The sequence below is a fragment of the Clinocottus analis genome, unplaced genomic scaffold (assembly GCF_023055335.1).
Source record: "Clinocottus analis isolate CAN_PGR_092001 unplaced genomic scaffold, fCliAna1.0.p SCAF_4, whole genome shotgun sequence".
Taxonomy (NCBI): domain Eukaryota; kingdom Metazoa; phylum Chordata; class Actinopteri; order Perciformes; family Cottidae; genus Clinocottus; species Clinocottus analis.
In genome coordinates this window covers 23,039,419-23,063,109 of record NW_027176153.1, presented here as the reverse complement: position 1 = coordinate 23,063,109, position 23,691 = coordinate 23,039,419, and the positions used below count along the sequence as shown (strand labels likewise).

At 43.9% G+C, this 23,691-nt stretch overlaps 1 protein-coding gene across 10 annotated transcripts in view; it reads right to left on the bottom strand.

The window, feature by feature from the left end:
• hspg2 (heparan sulfate proteoglycan 2) overlaps window positions 1-23,691 on the bottom strand; it is an 86,238-nt gene that overhangs the window by 11,674 nt on the left and 50,873 nt on the right. For 6 of the 10 annotated variants that reach the window (XM_068598401.1, XM_068598404.1, XM_068598405.1 and 3 more), the window contains 34 exons: window positions 23,517-23,657; window positions 22,493-22,684; window positions 22,105-22,143; window positions 20,743-21,015; window positions 20,585-20,632; window positions 19,868-19,951; window positions 19,311-19,403; window positions 19,118-19,210; window positions 18,709-18,939; window positions 18,494-18,607; window positions 18,287-18,414; window positions 17,703-17,789; window positions 17,465-17,523; window positions 16,677-16,841; window positions 16,443-16,553; window positions 15,854-15,954; window positions 15,090-15,270; window positions 12,172-12,231; window positions 9,889-10,011; window positions 9,650-9,802; window positions 8,929-9,089; window positions 8,601-8,678; window positions 6,613-6,748; window positions 5,642-5,793; window positions 5,345-5,489; window positions 4,349-4,492; window positions 3,641-3,775; window positions 3,370-3,551; window positions 2,944-3,139; window positions 2,619-2,798; window positions 2,256-2,516; window positions 1,720-1,882; window positions 747-844; window positions 389-655 (listed from right to left, as the gene is read on the bottom strand). In XM_068598401.1, the coding sequence (XP_068454502.1) occupies window positions 389-655; window positions 747-844; window positions 1,720-1,882; window positions 2,256-2,516; window positions 2,619-2,798; window positions 2,944-3,139; window positions 3,370-3,551; window positions 3,641-3,775; window positions 4,349-4,492; window positions 5,345-5,489; window positions 5,642-5,793; window positions 6,613-6,748; window positions 8,601-8,678; window positions 8,929-9,089; window positions 9,650-9,802; window positions 9,889-10,011; window positions 12,172-12,231; window positions 15,090-15,270; window positions 15,854-15,954; window positions 16,443-16,553; window positions 16,677-16,841; window positions 17,465-17,523; window positions 17,703-17,789; window positions 18,287-18,414; window positions 18,494-18,607; window positions 18,709-18,939; window positions 19,118-19,210; window positions 19,311-19,403; window positions 19,868-19,951; window positions 20,585-20,632; window positions 20,743-21,015; window positions 22,105-22,143; window positions 22,493-22,684; window positions 23,517-23,657 (4,774 nt within the window). The remainder of the gene's footprint in view (window positions 1-388; window positions 656-746; window positions 845-1,719; window positions 1,883-2,255; window positions 2,517-2,618; window positions 2,799-2,943; window positions 3,140-3,369; window positions 3,552-3,640; window positions 3,776-4,348; window positions 4,493-5,344; window positions 5,490-5,641; window positions 5,794-6,612; window positions 6,749-8,600; window positions 8,679-8,928; window positions 9,090-9,649; window positions 9,803-9,888; window positions 10,012-12,171; window positions 12,232-15,089; window positions 15,271-15,853; window positions 15,955-16,442; window positions 16,554-16,676; window positions 16,842-17,464; window positions 17,524-17,702; window positions 17,790-18,286; window positions 18,415-18,493; window positions 18,608-18,708; window positions 18,940-19,117; window positions 19,211-19,310; window positions 19,404-19,867; window positions 19,952-20,584; window positions 20,633-20,742; window positions 21,016-22,104; window positions 22,144-22,492; window positions 22,685-23,516; window positions 23,658-23,691) is intronic. The other 4 variants (XM_068598409.1, XM_068598410.1, XM_068598408.1 and 1 more) reach the window with 3 other exon arrangements.

The following is a 23,691-nucleotide window of genomic DNA, read 5'->3' as shown; positions in this document are numbered from 1 at the left end:
GTGTTTATTGTATGAATTTGATTAGCAGAGTCTTGGGAAAAAATGTATATCTGCAAAAAAAACACTTTTAAAAAGATATTTTGATCGTAACTATGAACATCCAGCGTGATATGAGCCAGATTCCACAAAGATGCCTCCTGGAGCGTCAATAAGACTCTTTTTTGAAAAGATTAGGACCAAAAATCACAATAAAACAAAGTCTTGGTCTGTTAGGAAGGAGTTTCAGTCAAAACAACTTTGTCGTTTGGTTGAAAAACGGAAAAAAATACGTATTTTAAGCCAAAAGATTGTCTGAATGGGGCATGCTGGGACTTAAAATGGGAGCGGGAGGATTTTCGCGTGCGGTTTCCAAAAGGTTAAAGGTCATTTTCCTCTCTCGTGCACTCACATTGGACGTTAAGCACCACCTGCGACTGGACCGAGCCCACGTCGTTGGTGGCCGTGCAGCGGTACTGCCCGGCGTCGGCCTCCGTCACCTTGTCGATCCTCAGCATGCCGTCCTTCACCATGATGTGAGCGGGCAGCGACCCGCCGACTTTACTCCACTTAACTGTGGGCTCCGGGTCGCCAACGGCCTGGCACTCAAACTCCACCGAGTTCCCGATCATCACAGTCTGCACCGAGGTGCGCACATTGATCATGACCTTCGGCAGGGCTACGGGAAAAAAAAAAGAGCAGCAAGGGGTTATATTTGGCTTTGATGGAGCATGGTTTGTACTGGTGTGTTTGCAGTGAATGCAGCAGACCTTGGATAGTCAATCTGGCAGTGTCCTGGGCCTGACCATACACACTGCTGGCTCTGCAGATATAAACGCCTTCGTTGCTCTGCTCCAGGTTCTCAATCCTGCAGACAGGGATTAAATTACACACATTTAACACTTCACACATGACACACTATCTAAGGCACCCTATCCTTAAAGGCCGAAAGGAATTTCAATGTTTTTAGCCCATTTAAGGATAAGCCTGGTGATATATGTGTTTCTTATTGTCAACAAAATGTTCGGGCCCCACCGCCGCGACAACATGGGAACAAAATGGTCCAACTTTTTGAGACTCCTCCATCTGTGTTTTTTTAATGAATAGATTAAAGAAAATGTAAATCCCTTTCAAGTGAACCAGATTGCTCCATCTGACAAGAACTAATAACATGTGCAATTACTTTGTTAAAACAATGCAAATAAAGTTTTATATGTGTGAAAAATAACTCATATTTGGCAAAAAAAAAAAAAAGAGCAAGGAAGCCGGTTGGATCCCTGTTTCCTCCCCATAGTTTCATGTTGAAGTGTCCTTGAGCAAGGCACTGAAGCCCCAGAGCTTCACAGCAGCACAAAGCTCCTTCATTACTAAGGATGGTGACATGCAGAGAATAATCCCCCCACTGTGGGATTATTTAAGGATTCTGTAATACCTCGGCGCCCCACTCGAGGGTCACACCCCACAGTTTGAGAACCACTGCTTTAAATACTTGCTAGAGCTCTAAATACATGGCTGAAAATAGTCCCCAGAAATTCCAGCTTCAGAAGGAACCAACGGTGCTGAAATCCACATAGAGGCTGCGGAAGTCTGATCCTTTAAGTACATATTATGCATAAATTGTGCACAATTTAGTTTTTTTCCAATGGGGGGAATCATGCAAAATGGGCAGATTGGTCATTCAACATCATACGAAGTGATTCACTCAGAGCTGGTTTCAACAAGACAGCGAGACGTATGAGTCACCTGAGCACGCCATCCTTGACGTGGTGGTTCGGGGGCAGGGCTCCACCTTCCTTTAGCCACTCGATTTTGGTCTCTATGCCGCCTGCCGACGAACAGGTGAACTCCACGGCGCTGCCTTGGGCCTTTACCTCAACCTGGGGCGACACACGCACTGCCAACGGGGCTGCAGATAGGAAAGGAAAGACATATGATTTAGTTGCTGCTCTTCAGAAATTCTCTGTAGGAGAGCTGTATATGTGGTGCACAATGTGCAATGAATTATCTATTAAAAAGCAAGCCTACAGAGACTTCAAGTAGCGTTTAATGACGCCATGAGGATACTACTGAAGGCTGCAGGAGTTAATCCTTTCCAAGCTGTTTTAAGAAAGGTTATGTATAGATTTATTTATCGAGTTAATGACTCTTAAAATGAGATCATCTTGGTTTTATCCAACATAAAGTACAGTACTAGCTGCTACCAGTGTCATCAATGGAGACACTGGTACAGCTATCTATTCATAAAGCATTGACAGGTCTATGTATTTGAATGAACTTACATCTGACTGTGACTTTAGCGATCACCTCGCTGTTGGCTACTTTGTTGGTGGCCACGCACTTATAGCTCCCAGCGTCCTCGGCGGTAGCCAGGTTGATCTGAAGATCCCCTCCGCTAACCTGGGCCCTCGGGGGCAGGTTCCCATCCAGCTTGGTCCAAGTGTAGGTCAGGGGAGGGGTGCCGTGCGCCAGGCACTGCAACCTGATCACCTCCCCGACCCGCACGGCCACATCGTCGGGCACGGACGTGGCATAAGGAGGCGCTAGAGAGACAGAAATGTTTACTCGGCCTGTGATGTATATGCCACACACAGTGTAATACATTGAAATCCAATGACAGAAGACAGCCAAACCACAGCACTCACTCTCTACGTCGAGCATGATGGTGACTTCAGAGGAGCCCATGTTGTTGGTCGCGGTGCAGATGTATTCTCCAGAGTCTTGGCGGCCCACTGTGGGCAGCACCAGGCTGTTGTTCACCAGCTTGTGTCTCCAAGGCAGCGGAGACCGCAGCTTGGACCAGGTGATCGTCGGGGCTGGTAAACCTAGAATAGCAGAATTTTAGAGCAAAAAAAAACACAAGTTCTCTACACCGTTGCACTTTGTTTTGTTTTGCTTTCTGATGTCTTTGGTTTTGGAGATGCAACAGAGGGTTCGAGGTGTATAAGTGATAATTGTGACCGTCATTACCGTGAGCCTGACAGCGCAGCGTTGCAACCTTTCCTTCCACCACAACCATCAGCGGCTCGGGAACTGAAGCCCTGGGCACTGTGGGCACTTGAGATCCTCCCTCAACAACGACCTCCACCTTGGTCTCTGTGGTGCCCTCGTTGTTGCGAGCTGTGCAGACATAAGTGCCCCTGTCCTCTGGTCGTGCCACGAGTATCTGCATGAGCAAAAATGTGCCATCTCACCATACAAGATTACACAATTTCACAATGTAAACAGTTGAAGCTACCACTTTGTGTTGATTTTGACGGTCTCTTTGGACTTAAGTGGTCGTGTTTCCAAGCACCACAGTCCCTTCAGAAAAGCTTTCATTCTACAGCATCAGTCCTGGTTCTGATTTGTGAATTTCTGAAGTGTTGGGTAACAAACTGTTTGTGGATGCATCACCTGCATGACCGCGTTGGACTCCATGGGCACGGGGCTGCTCAGCATGGTCTTGCGGTTGCTGTCCAGCCGGTGCCAAGAGACAGAAGGCCGAGGCTCTCCTGACGCCTGGCACTCCAGGTTAATTGGTTCCCCGACCCTGATGTGTATCGGTCCAACGGGGGTGACAACGGCCACAGGAGACTCTGAGGGGAACGGATACGAAATACTGTAACTCTGCGTATCTGATCGGCCACTAGAGGGAGCCCTTCGCTCAGAGCTTCACATGGCTCACCTTTGACAATCAAAGACACGATGGTGTGGGTGATGCCGAAGGGGTTACTCGCCACGCAGCGGTAGGCACCGTGGTCCATGGGGCGGGCGTTGGTAATGGTGAGAACAGAACCATCAGGGCCAACTTTAACATGATCTGAAGAGCAGAGTTGTACAAACATTAGATATTTGATATATAATGCAAGTTAAATGGCACCTGGATACTCGTCATAGCATGTTAGGTAACCAAATAACACTAAAGATGATCTGTACAGCAAACTGAAAGTGTGGGATTTGACAGAAGAGGACATTTAGGAGGCAGAAGGGGTCCAATGAAAAATGTGTGATAAGTGTTTGTGTCTCTTTTTATTCCCCCAGTTTTATGGAGCGAACTATATCACTGGAGTAGTCTAGACGGTAGTTCCCAATTGTGGGTCTAAGACGTCCCTTGAAGATATTCAAAACTAGGGGTATAAAGTGTCAGAAGAACTAAGCTACAGAAAGCATTTTGTCTAAATGCAATATTTTAGTTGCAAACATGTCAATGCAAGTCTACACAAAAAGGAATTTAAGAAAACAGAGTTCTAAATGTGTCAATAAATGAAGTAGCAGAGGAGTAATTCATGGGTGGGTTGTATCTGTAATTGCTTGCAAATAATGACATCATGAAATCAGAACTCATGAAGCAGGTTTACTCATCAGTGTGTGTGTGTGTGTGGTTTTTTTTTACCTGGCAGTGGCTGGTTGTTGGCCAGTTTCCACTCCAGTCTGACGGGCTGGGCCCCGCTGTACACCCTGCACCTGAAGCTGGCCGACTCCCCCACACGCACCGCAGAGCTGTGGGGCTCAATGGCAATGATTGGACTCTGAAGACCTGCAGCAGAAACCAGCGTTTGTTTGTTTTTTTGGGCTCCTGACATTTTCCATTTGAACATTGCTGTCTACAATCACACTTCCTTTCGGTGACGATATGATTCAACAGAGACTTGAAGTGACAAACTATTCAATTGTGGACTGTGGTCTTTCAATGGCAGCAGTTAAATAACTCAAACATCGCAGAAGTCCAGGGAGGAGTGAATGAGGATGAGATCACGGGACAGTAGCGAGGGAAAAAAAACATTCGATGTGAGGTCACTGGAAAGTACACTCATGAAGCGAGGCAGTGTTACTGTGAGAACAGCCTGCCATGTAAATGCCCCGCTTTTTTTTTTTTTGGTGAAAGGTGTGACAGACACAATTTCTACTCAAAAACCTATATTTTTTGGGGGGTTTTAGACATGTATTTATATACCATTCCATTCATATATTCCACTGCTTTTGTGAACCTAACCCTTTGGTAAACTAATTTCCAGCACCAAAACAGTTGAACCTCCTTTAGAGTCATATTTCTCTTTACACTTTTGCCTTATGACAATGGTGCCTCATTATTTAGAGAGTTGAGATTGTTCTGCAATTTTAGAGGTATAACACATGGGCATCTATCTTATGTGAGTGACTTTAAAAGTGAATTTAAGAAATTATGTAAAATCGAGAAAATGACCTGAGACCTCATAGGGTTAATGTATTTATGCTGCCATCAACTGTAATTAACATTAAATGTAAATGAATGACCGTCAAATCTAATGACGCATTTGAAAAAAAGAATATCAAATCTGACTCTTTCTTTCTATTCTGTTGCCAGACAGTAGATCATTCTGTCTGAGGCCTGAAGTGTTGACCAACTTACGTGAAGAAGATGAAGTGACAGACACCGACACAGAGGACTGTTGGACATGAGATCCTGAGTTTCCAGGGTTGCCCTTCACCCGGCAGATATACTCCCCCGAGTCCTCTGGCGTGGCCGACAGGATACGCAGCTGACTGCCCAGAACCTGCACACAGTAGACAAGAAATATAGAGCTCACTGGAAAACCCATGAAGACAAATGAACACCTCTACTACTGCTACGACTAATGCTAGGAAGGGGAAATAATGCATTAATTGGGCCACAATAATGCCTTTTTCTGTATTTTTGTGTGATTACCTGGTGGTTAGAGGAGAGTCGTCCACTGGCTTTCGTCCATGTGACTTGGGGTGGAGGATTTCCAGGTGCAAAACAGTTGAGCTCCAGGTTCTGGCCCTCCTGTACGTCAGCTATCGCTGGCTGGATGCTGACCACTGAGAGGCTGTGGTCTCCTGCACAAACACAGACGCTATAAACTGTTTATTTCTTTCTTGGTTATGACAAAGTTATGGAAGCCCATTTCCGCCACAAAAAAAATAAAAAAAATAAATGAGGACATAAAAAAAAAAAAAAAAATAATAATCAACTTTTTTAAAGTCTTTTTTCAGTCAAACAAGCAAGAAGAGCTCTTGCACTTTGTATGGAAGCCCATTTCCGCAACACCAAAAAAAAAAAAATAATAATAATTCGGACCAAAAAAAAAAAAATTAATCAACTTTTCTTTTTTTTCATTGACGAAAATAAAAATAAAAACATTTAAGCAATATGTTATTTCATCACTTTGGTTTTACAAAACAATAGTAACTGTAATTTTGACAATTGTAGTCAGTAGACAAGTTCTCATTTTTCTCCTGAAATGAAACAGGATGTTTTTTTTATGTTGTTGAAAAAAAAAGACGACGAAAAAAAAAGTTGATTAATTTTTATTTTTTTGTGTCCTAATTATTATTATTATTTGTTTGTGTTGCGGAAATGGGCTTCCATATAAAGTGGATGCAAGAGCTCTTGTTACTTGTTTTGTATACCTTCTTGTTTAAAAAAAAACATTTTTACATTCAATGTGCTTTTTGATTAGTATTGCTAAAAATGATGTTGACTGACATGATTACAATGAAACTACTGTTGTGTGTGTGTGTGTGTGTGTGTGTGTGTGTGTGTGTGTGTGTGTGTGTGTGTGTGTGTGTGTGTGGTTGGGATGTTAGTGGATAAGATGAAAGGGTGGGGGGGAAGGGTCACAGGTTTGATTTTCTTTGACTACCAGGTCAACTCACCTTTGAGCACAGACACTTTAATCGGAGCACTGTTTGAACCAATGTTGTTGCTACCGACACACATGTATGTGCCCGAGTCGGACATCTGGATGTTGGGGATGAGCAGGGTACCGATGTCGGTGCGGTCCATGCGAGCCTGGAGAAGACACGCCGATATGTGACGAGCGCATTATAATTCATATAAATGTACTATTATTTACATCATGAAAACACAGAAGTCATGATATATACTGCAGACGAAGCAATCACTTACTTGTCTCGTGTCGAATGAAACAACACAAATAGGACATTGCTGACACTACTAGCTAATAGCGACACAAAAGCACTACGAAGTGGCTTTTTAAGACAAGACAAGAGCTGTTATTGCTACATTTCAATCTGGAGATGGAGCTTTGATTTATGACTTCTATGACACGATACTTTGCACATGAAACTGCGCACAAAGTACTGTTGATATTTCTACAATGATTGGTGGGGTTTTAATTTGTTAAGGGGAGACCGTCCAGGCAAAAAAAAAACGTGGTTTAATTGTTTTGCGACCGTATCATGTCTTCTTTCAGATTAGAAGAAAGAAAACATCAAAAATACACATACATATATGGATAGATAAAACAGCATTTGCATATTTATACATAAACTAAACTGGGCAAGTTTCATGACATTATTAGTATATTTTTTTGTACCTCATGTACCTGGAGTGTCTCCCCTTTACACATTATGATCAATGATGACACGTATTACTACACTAGTGTCCTAATTCAAAGACAAGAGTATTAATTGATGACTGATTACACAAAATAGGAGAGTTAGAATTGACAGTTTGTGAAACACTGACTTGAGACAGGTTACTCAATAACCATCGCGAAGCAGTTCTTAACTGGGAAATCTTGGAATAATCTCGAGCCGGGACCCTGGAAATCAAAACGTTCACCACCGAAAAATCGAGTATGGACCAAAACCTTTCATTAATTACAACACTGGAGTTCAACAACTCTCCTGACGTTCTGGTTTACCAGACATCGACCATCCTGACTTGTTTGTACACTACTCCACATGGCTGTCAGAGGTCCAGCAAGGCTGAAAATGAGCTTTCACGAAGTTTGGAAACACCTCAGAGAGGAGGGGGAGTCAGGGAGGGGAGGGATTACTGTATCCGGGGATGGAGGGCGGGGGTTTGTTGGGGCATCCACGGACAAAGCTGCTTAGCTCCGGCTCATTCAACCGCGAGGGAGGCTAAACCGAGCAGTGGCTGAGGCGGGGCCCGGACTCAATGTGTGTCTGAACCCATTGAGGAGTTTTCAAAGCAAGCCGTTTGCCAGAGCACACAGAATTTCTGCGTGGTCGCACGGCAGAGCCCGGCTCTCCCTGGGAAAGGCTGACACAACGCAGGGGCTCTCTGAGGCAGAACTAAACAGGCCCCGAAGCCTCTCATCGAGACGAGGAGGGCCATGCAGAAAACCAGACCGACACAATACCCCCTTGCGTAAGGGGGCGGGGTGGGGCAGCGGGACGCGTCTGGCACGGAGCAAAAATATGTCTGAAATACCTACAGTACCTCCTGTATACTTAGTCCTGTTAATACACTCAGTGGAATGATGAGGGTCAACTGAGTGCTGAGAGCCAAAACAAGTCAACGGATGGTATGATGGGATAGCACGAAAACAAAAAAATGGACCATGGAAGACTTTTGTTAATAAAAAACACAACATAAAAACATGGACTGCATGCAGATACACTAACAAGTCAACCAGACCCAGCTGGTTGATTTGAATGTATATGGAATTAGCTCTAAAGGCACTTAGTGGACAGCTGTAGTGAATTAACAGGGCGACAAAGTGTGAGTCAAGGACACGTTCGATCATGCACTTGCACTCGACAAAGTGTGCGGACGAGGTCAGTAGAGGACAATGGCTTTGAACGACGAGACAGGACAGACAGACGGACGGACGGATGGATGGATGGATGGACAGATGGACAGATGGACAGACCTGCAGCTCCTCAATACGTCTTTGTAACACATCGAGACTGTTGCTTTTAAATTGATGGAAACCGTGAGAGGGAATGGCCTGAGTAAACGTCAGAACAGGGTGGGATCAAAACAACAAAAAAGGGGGAGGAGACAAACAGAGGGGGGAAAAAAACAAGGGTACGTTTTAAAATGCTGAAACAGTCGTGAAATCTGACAGCAGTATGATGAAATACCACCGGCACAGGACACACCTTGAAGTGCAAGATAGAGATACAGTAAAAACACAGTAATTAATCCACGTTAACGTCATCATCATCATGGAACTGAGACAGCAGGTGGGATCTCACCTGCGGAGGGATTTGTCCTCCATTTTTCAGCCAGGTGAGCTTCGGGGTGGGCACTCCTGTTGCTCGGCAGTACAACCTCAAGTTGTCTCCTTCGTGAGCTTCGATGGTTTGGGGACTGACTTGGACTTGGGGCTGAGTGCCGAGGCCCGTTGGGTTCGATTCTGACCAAAATAAAGGAATAATGATCAATCAAAAATGCAAAATCTACCCACCACAGCATTTACTTACAGCTTTTCTTGTCAAATAATAGCATTAAATATTGTATGTGACATACTAAAACGTCAAAAGTCAATAAACTGGCTACTATAAGCCACCCATAACAACCCTGAGTGTCTGGACTTCAGCAAGATTTGTGTTATTATTGAAGATTTTCTTTCATGAGAAGACTATTAAGTCTTTGTTTAGTATCTTTAAAGCAATAAAATGAGCTAAAGACATTTAATCTCATGTAATATCTGTACATATATTTAAAAATAGTGACGTGATGAAATAGATGGCACAATCTCACTGTACTGGGATGATTCCCTCATGGTTTTTTATTAAGATTTTAACTGCTTTAAGTGCTGCTAATGGAAGAGGGACATTGCTTTGACTGAGAATAACTCCCTGGATACTTAACCCAGCCCAACCTTAACCACTACATGCCTAACTACAGGCCTTACCTAATCCCAGACACATGTTAATCATCATTTACAACATGTAATGCAAACACAAAGCATACTTTGGACAAAGAGGGAAACCCGTGCTGTGTGCTCCCCGTGGGTGTTCAGGGCCTTGCAGGTGTACTCTCCCTCATCCGCTGGGTCCACCGCCGTGAAGGTCAGCACGCCGCCTCGTATCACCGCTCTCGGACTCATCCTGTTCCCCGGACCTCCTGTGATAGTCACACAGTTACACTCCCTCAGCTCAACAGAGGGCCTGCACCAAACGCTGCGAAAGTAGAGAACCGACTGGTCGTACCGATCCATTCGATGGCGGCGGTGGGGTTCCCGGTCACTGTGCAGCGAAACTCTGCCCGCTGGCCCTGCTGGACATTCAGCACGGACGGAGTGACCGTGGCCTTAGGCTGGGCTTCCTCTGAAGCTACAGGAGGAGAAAACACTCGTCAAGCACAGCGCAAACTGGAGAGTAAAACTTCCCCCGGGGGGGGGGGGGGGTAAAATAAAGCGGGGTAATTTGTGTGAAGTGGTGGGGAAAAGTGAGCATATGAAACCTCGTCAGGAGTGTACAACCATTGCCCGGGCGTTCGTTAAGCTGTGGGAATGCGCTTGGTGATAATGGCTTGATCAAACTGCGAGTGATGGCCTCTCTGCCTGCGCCCCCACCACCACCACCCTTTGGCAGTCTGGATCCTCAGAGCAGACCAAACAGATGAGAAGTGGCAGGCGGGCATTGGCACGGCCTCAGGGCATGCTGCTGTCTGCGCCCAGTTTGCCTGGCTGCTAGACTTTGTGTTCAATCCCGACTGATCCCAGGGTGACACAGCAAAAGAAAGGCTCCTTTCAGGCGGGAGTGGATGAGGACGAGGCTATCGAAGCAGCCTGAAAACCTCTGGGACTCTCTCACCTCAGTGCCATCAATACTACGGGGTGAAGAGACGCTTCATTGTCCTTTGTGAGACACAAGGCAGACATGACTGCCTAAAGTAACATCTAGGAGTTAAACTGATTTGAATGTGGGTATATTAGCATTTGTAAACAGGTTTTCTAGGATTAAATAAGTGTGTCGATTCAGTCAGGTCAAGAAAACCCAACATGTCTCCCTTCACCACCTCCAGTGCTATCTATAGGACAGTTTTGTCTGGATAGATTGGTCCAAACCTCAAGTTACCGGACAGCATAGTGCAAGTGGACAAAGCTAAGATACGATGTTTAGCAAGGTTTAGCATGTTAGCGTACTAACCTTTGCTAATAAGCACTCAACACCAAGTATAGCTGAGGCTGTTTTGCTGGTGTTCGGTCAAGTATTTGGATTATGTCTAATCCTGACCAGATGATCCCACTAAATGAAGAAAAGATCACCAAAGGTAATATTACACATAATTATGAAGGGGACACAAATGCGTTTACCAAATGTTCAGTTCAAATTAGCTTCTGGGGATCGCAAATGTCTGTACAAAAGATACCGAAGATAATACTAGAGGTGAGGAATGAACATATGATTTCTTTACTTTTAATGAATTAAATCTTCAACGTCTTGATTACATACGCAATTTAGTTTGATTTGCATCTATAAATAGCACAATAACTGTGTTATTTTAAGTCCACTTCCATCTGCGTGACCTCTCACGCTGGTCCGGTACCCACATTCAGCTATGACGCAATGAGCTTGTGATGGGATGAATTAAGCACAGTATGATGTTTGAAGCCAAGATAACTGCTATTTCCAGGAATAGCAAGTTTCCTGAGGAGGAAAAAGGGAAAAATAAAGTGCAAAGAAAAAGAAGAATGAGGGACTTATCTTGTTGCTTAATGTGGAGACGTTGTAAGTTAGCATCTAGCTTGTGATAATGTAATAACAGATAAAAATACATTTGACTCAAATGTTCTTTTTTTAGGGTTCAAACCTGCTGATTTAATGCAGCAAGCTTCTGAAAAAGTGATTCCTTCATTGTGTTGTACAGATGTATTTATATATCATAAAATGTAGGAACAAATGCTATTTTATTTGTCCAAATTAGACGGACATTGTACAATAATATCCAGCAGTTATGTGTGTTATGAGTGTTACTGGTTTGTCATTTACACTACCAGTTTTGAAATTTAGGTCTATAATTACCATACAGCACTGAATGTGACTTTTTCTTATGATTTTCTTACTTGACCTCAACATGCATGAGGAGTTGCCCTTAGAGGCACTTTTTCCTGCAGTGATGACCCCCGATGACCCCAAAGAGCAAGGTAGCAGCCAGTAATGCTCATGTACAATCCAAGCTTGGACTCTTTAACATGACAGAAACTTGTCAATTTAAAATATAATAATATAATATACTGAAAACATAACGTAATTCAACTAAAGCTGATTGCTAAGAAACAATACAAGACAGCTCCGAGGCTCTGGCTCGTCGTGTTTGTTGAGCGTTTCTGACGATGCCGCTTGGTGGATTGTACATGGGCGCTAACTGGCCGCCAGTAGATCCATGCTGAGGATGATGAGGGCATGCAAGACAGAGGGAGGGAGGGAGGGGCCGGTCCCTCCTCCAGGGAGCCCGGCAGAAAGGAAACCATGCCCATGCGGACTTACGCTTTCCATGTCCTTCAAACATTTCATAGGCTGTGTAAAACATCTGAGTCTGTGAGGCCTCTGGAGTTGTGGGAGGAAGGGAGGGGAGGAAGGGGAGGACGGACAGGTAAACTGAGAGGTCAGGTTTCTGGGTTAACAGGAAATGAACCGCTCCCAGAAACACGTATCTCCAAATGTGGGCTGCTGTGCTTTTTTGTCTATTTGATTCCAAAAAAACACCACACACACAAACACACAATGGAAACATGCAAAAAATAAATCGTGAACTTGAATTTTATTGGCACCAACTTGACATCAAGCACTAAAGGTATTTTTTTAACCAGTTAAGACTGTTTTTCATCATGATGGTGCCAATTAGTTTATTCAATTTTCACACTTACCTTTTGTATTTTTATTGAGGAAATGAAGATGACCGTGAATTGTTGTGTGTTGGTTAGAATGTCCATTTGCTTGTAACAGTTCATGCTTATCTCACACTTTACCCCAGTGGTTCTCAAACTTCTTCTGTCACGCTCCACTTTGGAGGAAGCAAAATGTTCCACCGCCCCAACAACATGGGAACAAAATGGTCCAACTTGTTGAGACTCCTCCATCTGTGATTTTTTATTTAATAGATTAAAGAAAATGTAAATCCCTTTGAAGTAAACCAGATTGCTCCATCTGACAAGAACTAATAACATGTGCAATCACTTTGTTAAAACAATGCAAATAAAGTTATATATCTGCAAAAGATAACTTATATTTGACACAAAAGATTAGGAAGGAAGCCGGTTGGATCCCTGTTTTCTCCCCATAGTTTCATGTTGAAGTGTCCTTGAGCAAGGCACTGAAGCCCCAGAGCTTCACAGCAGCACAAAGCTCCTTCATTACTAAGGATGGTGACATGCAGAGAATAATCCCCCCACTGTGGGATTAGTAAAGAATTATTTTAAAAAAACTTTAAATTTTTTTTATTTTTTTTATGAATCTGCATCTCCCCTGCGCCCCACCTGTAATACCTTCGCGCCCCACTAGAGGGTCGCGCCCCACAGTTTGAGAACCACTGCTTTACGCCAAGCCACAACGCTCCAAAATGCTTCTTATACTGTGAATTCAAAAATCAAGATACACAAACACACACGTACACACACACATCATGACTATGAGAACTATGCAGCAGCACAAGGGGAGGTGGTGAGATGTTATGCAGTGTGTCGCCACACATGAGACATGCAGGTTAGTAGCAAAAAGCAGTTTTAAACATTGGGAAACTAGTTTCATTTCAGCTGTTAAAAAAGCCAACATACAGCTTGTGGTTGTTCTGACTTGATCAAGATAATATATATATAAGTGATACACATCCATGAATTAGCAAATCACTTTGATCAATTGTCATTATTTTAATCAATTTGCTCTTTTACACAAAATAGTTTCACAGTTAAGATAAATACATTACAATGTGACATGTGTGCATTACATCAGATAGGTATCCTTTCAAAAGAAATGTAAAAAAAAAGTCAAATCTTTACAGAAGCACCTTTGGGTATATTTCCAATCATATATCCTTTGAGTCATGAATGAACAAATAAAGCTAACGCAGTCATTGTAAAGTAATGAAGATTAAATGTGACCTGTAATTGAAGTGTAAGATATTCGTAGAGATATATAAAAAAATATGTTCTTATAAAAACACTTGAAATTGCCTATAAATGTAAACACACATCATGCAAATTCTAACATTTCTGATATATTTGATTTCATGGAAACATTTCAGCATAACATATTTCAGTCAATCAAAAAAAAAAAAAAAATGCGCCAGCAACATTGACAGGATGTAAATTAAAATACCATAATATACAATCGGAGATGATTATTGACAAATTAGGATTAAAAAAAAATCCTTTTTGGGGCATTTTTATGTCAAATTAGAAATATTTTACCAACTAAATCTGACAACTAAGAACGGATACAAACAAAACCGAGCTTTGAAGAAGCTAAAGGAATGAAGTGATATTACAGAAGTATAACAGAATGTTTAGAAATGTTTAATCAACTGCATGGCTAATAGCACCATTTTGTTCATTCAGCAATTCAGTGTCAAGTAGAACAATACAAAGTAATCAAAGGGCTCGTGGGGTTCTTCCTACTGCTCATCTCTTCCAGATACACTCAAGTCCTGTTTTGAATGTCGGTCGCGGAGTCACTAAACACCAATCGTGGCATCCGCGTTCCTCCTCCTCATCATTATACGCTACAGCTCAGGCCCCCGGGAGCCCAAAGACAAAGACACCAGAATCCAGCACCCTGCTAGTGAAACCTCTAACAGCAGAAACCAGCAGCTGTACCAGTGACCGAGTAAACCAAACCACCACCAATTAATTTAGCCCATGTGGAAAAAAAAAATTGAAGAGGAAAGTTTTTTGTTTTTTTTGCAGTAGCGTGTTGGAGGAAAGCCTTTCCCACGAATCACTGAGCGGAAAGAGCGCTCATTAGACTTAAGTGTAATGGATGTGTCATTATTTTGAGAGCCCATTAGTTGAATCTGAAACTGCATCCTTGACCCCATAAACTATCTGGAAAATTTGCATACTCCAGTTTTAGTGTTACCAAACCCACAAGCTGTATATATACAGATCAGAGAAGCAGCAACAACAAAAAAGGCAGCGATATAAGCTTGATTGGCAGTATGATACAAAGACAGAGTGTTTATGTTGGTATCTGACAGCAGAAGGCAAAAGCATTGGGAGTTAGAACTGCAAGCTGTTAACCCAGAGCCGAGTGTTCACAGTGCATGATGACAGACGCGGTAAAACAGAGAAGCATGCACCATTGCAAGCTGGAGGGGGGGAGTTTAGGGTGAGGGGGAGACTAGGGTTGCCAGAGCTGGTAGGGTAGCTGAGGGTGATGGGTAACGGGATGCGGTGCCGAGGATCACGAACCTGGCACGTAGAGGATGGCGTTGCCCTCGTCCATGGCAAACATGTTGGAGCCGGTGCAAACGTACCCGCCCGCATCCTCGGGCTGCACGTTTTGAATTGTCAAGATGCCGTTGAAGTCCATGGCCCGGTTGGGCAGCTTCCCGTTGCCCCTGCGTGTCCACACCAGGGTGTAGGCTGGTGACTGTGAAGGCGCGCATGGATAAACACACACACACATCACAAGATGCATGCAATCTCAAACACGGTGGCAAAGGCATTTCTAGATTATTAAGTATAATACAGGAGTAAAACATTAAAATAACAGTTTGACATTTGATTTTTCCATTTGATTTCTGGCTGAGAAGATCCATAAAGTACCTTTGTCTGTATGCTAAACATGACAGACAGGCTAATTAGCCGTTAGCCTAGCATACATATTGGAAACAGCTGGCCTTGCTCTGTCCCAAAACAACAAAATATGCCCACCAGCACCCACAAAGCTCCATTTGTTTATTGTTTGTACAAAAATTAAAGAGTAAAAACATCAACTTGTGATTTCATGGTGAAGATCATGGAGTCATTTTATCAACAAGCCGGGCCACCAGCATTGAGTTTCAATGAGAGGCCTTTACGCTAAGGTAAGCTAAGCTAAGCTAAGCTAAGCTAACCAGCTGCTGGCTCCAACTAAGAGTGGAAGTGATCAATCTAACTCCCTGCAAGAAAGTAAATGAGTATTTCCCCAAAATGTTGAACTATCCCATACTGCTATGACTCTCCAGGGTTACCTTGCTCTTCGCAGTGCAGATGAAGTTGATGGTGGACCCGACCCTGACAGTCTGGGCTTTGGGCTCCTCGATTGTGACCTCAATGGCTTTGGATGGGACACCTGGTGAAATGCAAAAAGATAATGAGTTCATTCTTATTGGTCACTGATACATTTAGTGTATTGCAAGACACAAAATAAAACACTTACAGGGGACCCAGTGAAAATCAGACCACTAAACCTAAATTACATCTTTGCACTTTCAGTTATTTCTGCCGCCTTTTCTTCATCAACTGCAGAACTTCTTTCAAAATGTAAAAATTAAACTCAGTCTGCTTAACGTTAGATTGAAGTAATTTATCACTGTATCGTATTACAAGAAACAATTTCAAATCCACTAAAACGTTCTTTTTCCATCTCTGCTACGCTCTAACACTAGCACCTCATCACTTTAAATATGCAGACTGCACTACACTGCAGTCGACTAAACTAAAGAATGAGGTCTTACATAATCCATGCATAAGCAAAACCCATGTGTTGAACCACGGTTGGTGTCTATTAAGTGTGGAGGAAGAATCTATTTGCTAATGTTGCACTGAGGCCATACACACTTGTGACAACAATTTCCGCGCGGCTCCTGTTGGTGCTGCGCTGGTCTCTGCAGGTACAGACATAGACGCCGGCGTCACTCGGCTGGACATTGGAGAAGTACAGCTCCGCTCCTGCACACACACATGACCAACATACATTTGTCTATATACAATACATGTATTCAGATTAAAAGGAGATGCTCAATGATCCATCCCACGCTTGTTGCGGCCACGCGGTTGAAGTGTTTGCCCGACCTTGTCTGCGTCTGTCGGCACTGCTGGAGATAGATCGTCCGTCCTCTCGTGACCAGTAGAAATAGTGTGGAGGAGAGCCGGACACCTGACACCGGAGGGTGACGGAGCCACCCTGGGATGACAGCACCTTCTCTGGGTAAACCTTCACCACCAGCGAGGCTGCAGCTGCAAAGGTCAGAGCGAACGAATCAGGAACACTTTCTAAAAACATCAGACAAATGGCATCACAGTGGTGTTATACAACATGAGCTCAGACTTTTTCATCTTTGTCTAATGAAATAAAACTGGATGGAAAGTTTGGAAACCATCTAATGACTTCTTCAGATGTTTTCAGTCCAACCTGGTCAGGGCAAGTTTAAAGGAATAGTTACATATTTTAGGAAATATGCTAACTCGCTTTCTTGCAGAGTGACGTTAGCAGATCTTTAACACTCTTAAATATTTGTTTGTAGTGTTTACTGCATTGGGTAATTATCTCTGTGTATGCCTGTAATGAGCCTGTCTTTGTTTTACTGGACCCTGTGTGTCATTCAATGTCCAAACTTATTTAATCGTAGCATGAGTACTACAGTGTGAAGTCACCATTAATGAAAAGTTCATTTCTAACTCCTCTTATGTCTTTTTTTTGTTTTCATTTTGCTATGGTTAATATTCCAAGTACAAATACTCTTTGTTCATGTGCTCCGGGCGCCGATAGAAAGGTCAACGCATCAATCTGGAGCACTTTGAGAGCAGGAGGCTCCATCTCTCCTGAGTCATACTTTAACTAAAGTGAAATGCAGCCTTACCGTCGTATGGGCGACACTTCTGTCTCTCCTGAGGGTTGCCAACGTATCCAGGAGCACAACTGATGATTGTAAAAATTAAAAAAAACAATGTTTATTGCAGCTTAAGATTTGATAGAAATACACATCACGGAAAATTGCAGCGTTTCCTATTTAGACGGTAAATGCAATTTGATCAAAACAAACAAAATATGAAATGATTTCTGTTTCTGACCCACATCAAGACGAATGGTCATCTTACCGTTCGCAGTACTGGCCGGTGTATCCAGGCTGACAGGCGGTACACTGGTAGCCTCCATTTCCAAGGCTCTCACAGGTGGGAGAGAACCTGTGATGCACAGAAACAAGAAGATGAATTGTTGAGCCGAAACAAGATTCAATATCAACTTCTCTCTTTTGCTGTCAATTGACAGGAACAATTTTTCAATTTCAGCGAGGAATATCCTGAACACAGCTGTGGATATTTTGACGCATGGAAGCACATCAAAGGCACCAAAAGATGACACTTGACACTTGGAAGCAACTGACTGAAACCATCTAAATTTACTGAAAATGTCGTCACTATTTCTCCGATATTCTGGACACTGCTGGGCACCAACGTCCTGATTTAATAAAATAAAGTCAATCTCATGATTTTACTCGGAAAGTTAACATAATAATATTTCTCAGTTGGCAAGAAGGTAGGCTAATAACGGAAACGATACTCCAGGATTTACAAGACAGTAGAATGTGCTGTGTATACAAGAGCGAGTAAGCCGCACGCAGAGTCTTGAGCTATTAATGGAGGAGGAATGTGAACGTCTCGGCCTTTGTGCCAGTACTCACTGGTTGTCTGGGTCATTGTGAGGGCAGGCGCAGGGCTGGCAGTCCTCTGGAGTGCCAACAGTGGGGTCGCCGAAGAAGCCGGCAGCGCACTGCTCACAGAGCTCACCCTGAGTGTTATGCAGGCAGCTCTGGAAGAAGAACAAAACGTGCCATGTGTCAACCGCAACTTGACAAATATCAGCCGTGCGCCAATCGAGTGCGTCGTACCGTGCAGATGCCGGTTTCGGGGTGGCAGGAGTCCGAGTGGCCGTTGCATTCACAGAGCTCACAGTGGCCCAGGTATAAACCTCCTCCGGTGCGAGTATACCCGGGTGCGCAGTCCTTTTAAGAAACATAATGTGATTGAGATAATCATAAATAAGCATTGGAGTGAAACACAATTAGCCTGTATCGCCTCCTCGTGAAGTCAATAAAGGTTTTACCTGGCAAGACAGTCCCTTGTACGCAGGTGGGCAGCGGCACTGCTCCACCTCGAGGGCCTGGGCCAAGCCGCTGTAGTTGGGCACCGACACTTCCATGCTGATGTCGAAGATACTGGACGAGCGCATCTCAGTGGAGTAGGACGCTCGAATCAGGATGTCGTCCAGGTCGGCCAAAACCATCATCAGGTGCTCCCGGGTGGCGGGCATGCCGTCGGGGCGACGCCAGTTTTCCTGCGAGACAAAAATGGAAGCCGTGGCTTTTTTTTCTTCTTCTCATACAGTAGGAGGAGCACAATGCACTGTTTTAATGTCATGTGTTTTTAATCAGGCGGCATTTACGGTCACGGATCACTTCAACGGAGCCGATAAACTTTCTGTTCCCCCACGTAAAAAAAAAAAAAGTACTCACCTCTTTGAAGACAATCTCAAAATGGTTGGTCTCCCGGCTGCCCTGCTGCCTTCTCTGCCAGGGCTGACGAGCTACCAAAGTGATGTCGTTACCCTACAAAACAACACTGACCGGTCAGGAAAAAGCTACGAAACGCTTGTAACCATGGGAGAAAACAGTGAATCAGCGTGACGGCATACATATTTATACTCACGATAATCTGGACGTCGCCATCATCAAGTAGTGTTCCTCTTGAACCGGCCACGTAGGAGATGGAGTATTTAATCTTGCCGCCGTAAGAACCCACCTAAGACACAGTGAGCGAGGGAGAGGCTTCAGATCTTTTTGCCAGGTCAAACAACGCTGCAATTGCCTCGATGAAACAGAAACATCAAATGGAGGCCCAAAATGAATGCCAGGTGCGGCTTGTCAGAGCAACACAGATCGTACAGTTACGTCAAAATCTGATGTGCTAGAAGGATGTGAAGGAGCACATGTTTCATCTACCGTCATGGGGCGTGCTGTGATCATAATTGGAAATGGCGACCACGGTTCTGGACGGGAGTTTTCCTAATTCTTAAATAAAAAAATAACCCTGATGATGTCATAGGACATATCAGCCTGAGATCAGCACATGGGGCCCTTCTGGCTCTGTGTAATCAGGGCCTTGCTGTACTACAGTGGACTGGGCTGAAGGGCATGGGGGAAGGCTGGAGGATGCTACGGGTGCTGTGTTTCCTGTGACCTCGAAGGGGGTTGACCAACGGTTACCTTTTCCCCTGTGAACTGCGCTGGGAGCTGCCAGTAGAGCAGATCATCCTGCTGCAAGCTGAAACCTTTGTAGATCAGCGAGTACTGAGAGGCAGAGGAGGAAGGAAAAGGCATAACAGAAGGAGAGAGTCAGGAAGACTCAAATAATAAGCAGGCAGAGAAGCAGCACAAGCAGGCAAGCATGCCGAAAGAGTGAAGCGCGATAAGAATCTCGGGACAAATGTGTGTCGACTAAACCCTAAAAGTACATGTTCTTTTGTATCGTGCTATTTATTAAAAGGCTCCACCGACAGCGTGGAAGTCACACTGTGCCTTGTGTGACGAGTAAATGAGCAAAATGAACCTGCGCCTCAGTAAGAGGCTGTTTTAACGCAGACGTCCCGATAATGACAGAGCCTTGGAAAACCAATGTTCTCCTCAAGTGGACAATTACAGTGACAGCGCGGAGAGAGAGAAAGCTATTTGCTTAACAATGGAGAGAATACCACCCAGTCAAGCACTGGAACGGTGTAAATTATCGATTCTTTGGCAACTACAAAGTAAGTATATTCTTTATTATATATCTGTTGGGCGCTGTTACGAGTTTAGGAATTAAACATTAACTACAAACCGGACAAACTGAGCATAGTTGGTTGTTAATTAACTTTGAAAAGCTTTACTATCTGAGACAAAAATGACAGAGGCGAGACGTGGAATCCGCCACATGCCACGGTCTACCTTGTTGCTGCCGCCAGAAGCGAAAGTTTTGCTCACTGAGTTCTTGCTCTGTTCCATCCACGGCCGGGCCGGACCCCCAAAGAGAAATACCAGAAAGTCAAGAATATTACCAAGAAACAAACTCCGAAAAACGTTTCACAAGCTCTGACGGAGTGTACCTGCGGATGGGGAGAGCGGCCTCGGGAGTAGGACTGAGCTCTGGTTGGTCTAACTGAAGAAGACGTACCAAACGGAGAAGAAGGGGGGCTCGGGTTACGCAAAGACCATCGAGAGGAAGAGGAGGAAGTTGGTATCCGAGAGGAAGAAGAAGAAGAGGAGGAAGAGGTGGAGGATTTAGAGGAGGAGGGAAAGACTCGAGAGGAACCAGCTTGTCCATTGGAGAAGTTATTGAAGAGCGCCCAGACCTCATCGTCCAGCTGTCTGACGTCTCCCTGGAAAGGCGGAAAAGTGGAGTACCGGACATACAGAAGATATGTAACCACGGAAAATAGTTCAAATAACGGTGACAGGATGTAGAATTAAGCTCTTTCACCGTGTAGATTTAAGTAGATCAAAGTAAGAAATTGCTTTTCTTAGTCATGCTTTTGAGTCTACAACATGTGGGCTCTCACTCCAAACCAAATCACACTGATGAAAACACACAAATCAACAACTTCTTGCACTTTCCTGAGACTTTGCCTACCGGCTCAGACCTCTTTTGTGCTTCACACACTTGCAAATGCACACGTAGAGTCTGACAACATGCTCCCGCTCAGCGACCCTTCATTTAAACCGAGGCGACGCGTCATGCGGATGCATCTAAGTACGTGAGGGGATTTATTTTTCACAGACGGCTACAAACTAGAAACACTGTGTGCATCAGTTATTCCCATTAGAGAGTGAGTGTGTGAGTGTGTGAGTGTCTCCTTTATTATGACAATCTACAGCGCAGTTCATACCAAATACCTGGCCATAGCTGTTTTGGCTCTGTGGATGACTTTACGTTGAGAGGCCATTTGGTTCCAAATGAAAGCATCCTTTCTTAGCGGCTTCTCTGGTGACTACGAGTCACTCTATCGGTGTGGATGAAGCAAGCTCTTTGATCACTTTCCTTATCACTGAGCTGATGGTATTTGGGAGTGTTATGGCAGCGTTATTCAAGCAAAGTTAATCAGTAGGAAGTTCTTTAATGGACCATTAATCATCAATCCGTTTACATGGCTCGTGTGATGTGGAGCAGAACACAATTTCTGGGTTCAGTATGCACTGTGAGATGTGAGTGGTCAAATCTAAAGGAGACACTTAGTGGTCACTTTGAGCTGCAAATTGCATACGTTGCTGTAAAACCCGATCCTTCCAGTACAATTCAATAAGCACAAAAGTGATTAAAACCACAAGATGGATATGCACCACATACAAAGTACAATGTTTGGCATTCGGTATTTCACACAATGCCACATCAACAGTTATTTCTAAACATGCCACACATGTGTGCACTGCTACAGACGCAACATGACAGCTGCTGACTGACATCACTGTACCTGCGCTGCTCGTTTTGTGCGAGCAAAATAAGATTGTTTCTACAGAGAGAGTGAAGGGGCAAAACACAAATAAACCATTATATCTGTGCACAGTTTTTTACCCTGTGAAAAACACAGAGTTAAAAAGATGAAACAAAATGGAGCAACAGAGGCAACGAAGAAAGCACAGAGAGAGAAAAAAAGCAATCTGTTTGAAGAGAAGTTAAATTGATAAGAAAGATTGGCTGAAGTTTTAAGAAAAGACAAAGCAGAAAAATGGAGCCAGCGATGGAATGAGAGACGTCGACAGGTTTCTGCTCAGCTCCTTATATCCAGCATGAAGGGGTTCATAGCCTTGTTTGGGCAACTTCCAATGATTACGCTGCCGTATGTGCTCTTTGATACTGACCTTGTCTCCCTGGTAGACCTCTGGAAGCTGCCAGTAGTGAGGCTCCTGTCCCAGGTAGTCAAAGTTGGTGTAGGACAGCTGAGTGCCTTCAGTGGAAACCTCCACAGTGAAACCAGTGCCGATGCGGTTGGTGCGTTGGCGGTTCACCAGAGCGAATCCCTGGAAGTTTCCTGGAGAAAAGACCGAGGACACCTGGAAGAGCACATATGTACAGTGAGATGCAGTTAACATGAAATAAATAATAGGTGCTGTTGTAAGTTTCAGTATTTTTTGACACTATATCTGTCGACTTTACTGGTCGATCACGGCACTTAAATTGTTTTGCTTCCCCAAACCTATCAAGCTGTCTTTTTTTTAGTTGCCTGTGTAGGGCTTACTCTAAATGTGAAGTCAATATGTGACCTTATAGATTTCACATCCAGATCTCACCCTTTTGCCCTGGGGAAATTCTGAGAGAAAACATGTCAAAATGCATCCCCACAGTTACTCGGGAGAGAGAGAAGATCTGCAGAAATAATTGCATAGTGGGGCGATATCAGGCAAACTGGATGTGATTTTAGAGCCACTTAAAGATGGTGTGATGAGGGCGGATTTCGACTGAATGAAAATTTTTCGATCCCGCAAATCTTTTTGCGAAGAAATAAATGGTTAACACACTTATATGATATGATCTTTGCTACCGCTAAGTTGCTTTATCCAATACAAACGTTATATCTCGCTTGGTTTGCCGAGACACGGCACATCAGAGATGTTCTATTACGAAGATGACAACAACTCGGCAGAAAATCTGATTTTTTTTGTCGATAAAACGGGATGCTGATTGGCCAAGACTCGACTCATCACATCAAAGATGTTCTATTGCAAATATGGCTCACTCCACAAAAAAAATCGTTAAGTTAAAATATGACTCTTCAGTGATGTAAAATATTGTGTGTGTCCGTGAGGGGCGCAAAACTCAATCTCGCCTTGGGCAACCAAAGGGCTAGAGCCGGCCCTGGTGTCATGTGCCACTTCAAGGCCTTACCAGGTCTCTGTAGTGGGTCGAGCTGGAGCACTGCTGAGTGACGCCCATACAGAAGCAGGACAGGCAGCCGTCTTTGTCTTCCTGGCTGAGATGGAAGGTTCCAGACTTGCAGCTGGAGCAAGACGGGCCCTCAACGTTCAACTGCAATGCATTGTCAAATAATAAAGATATACAA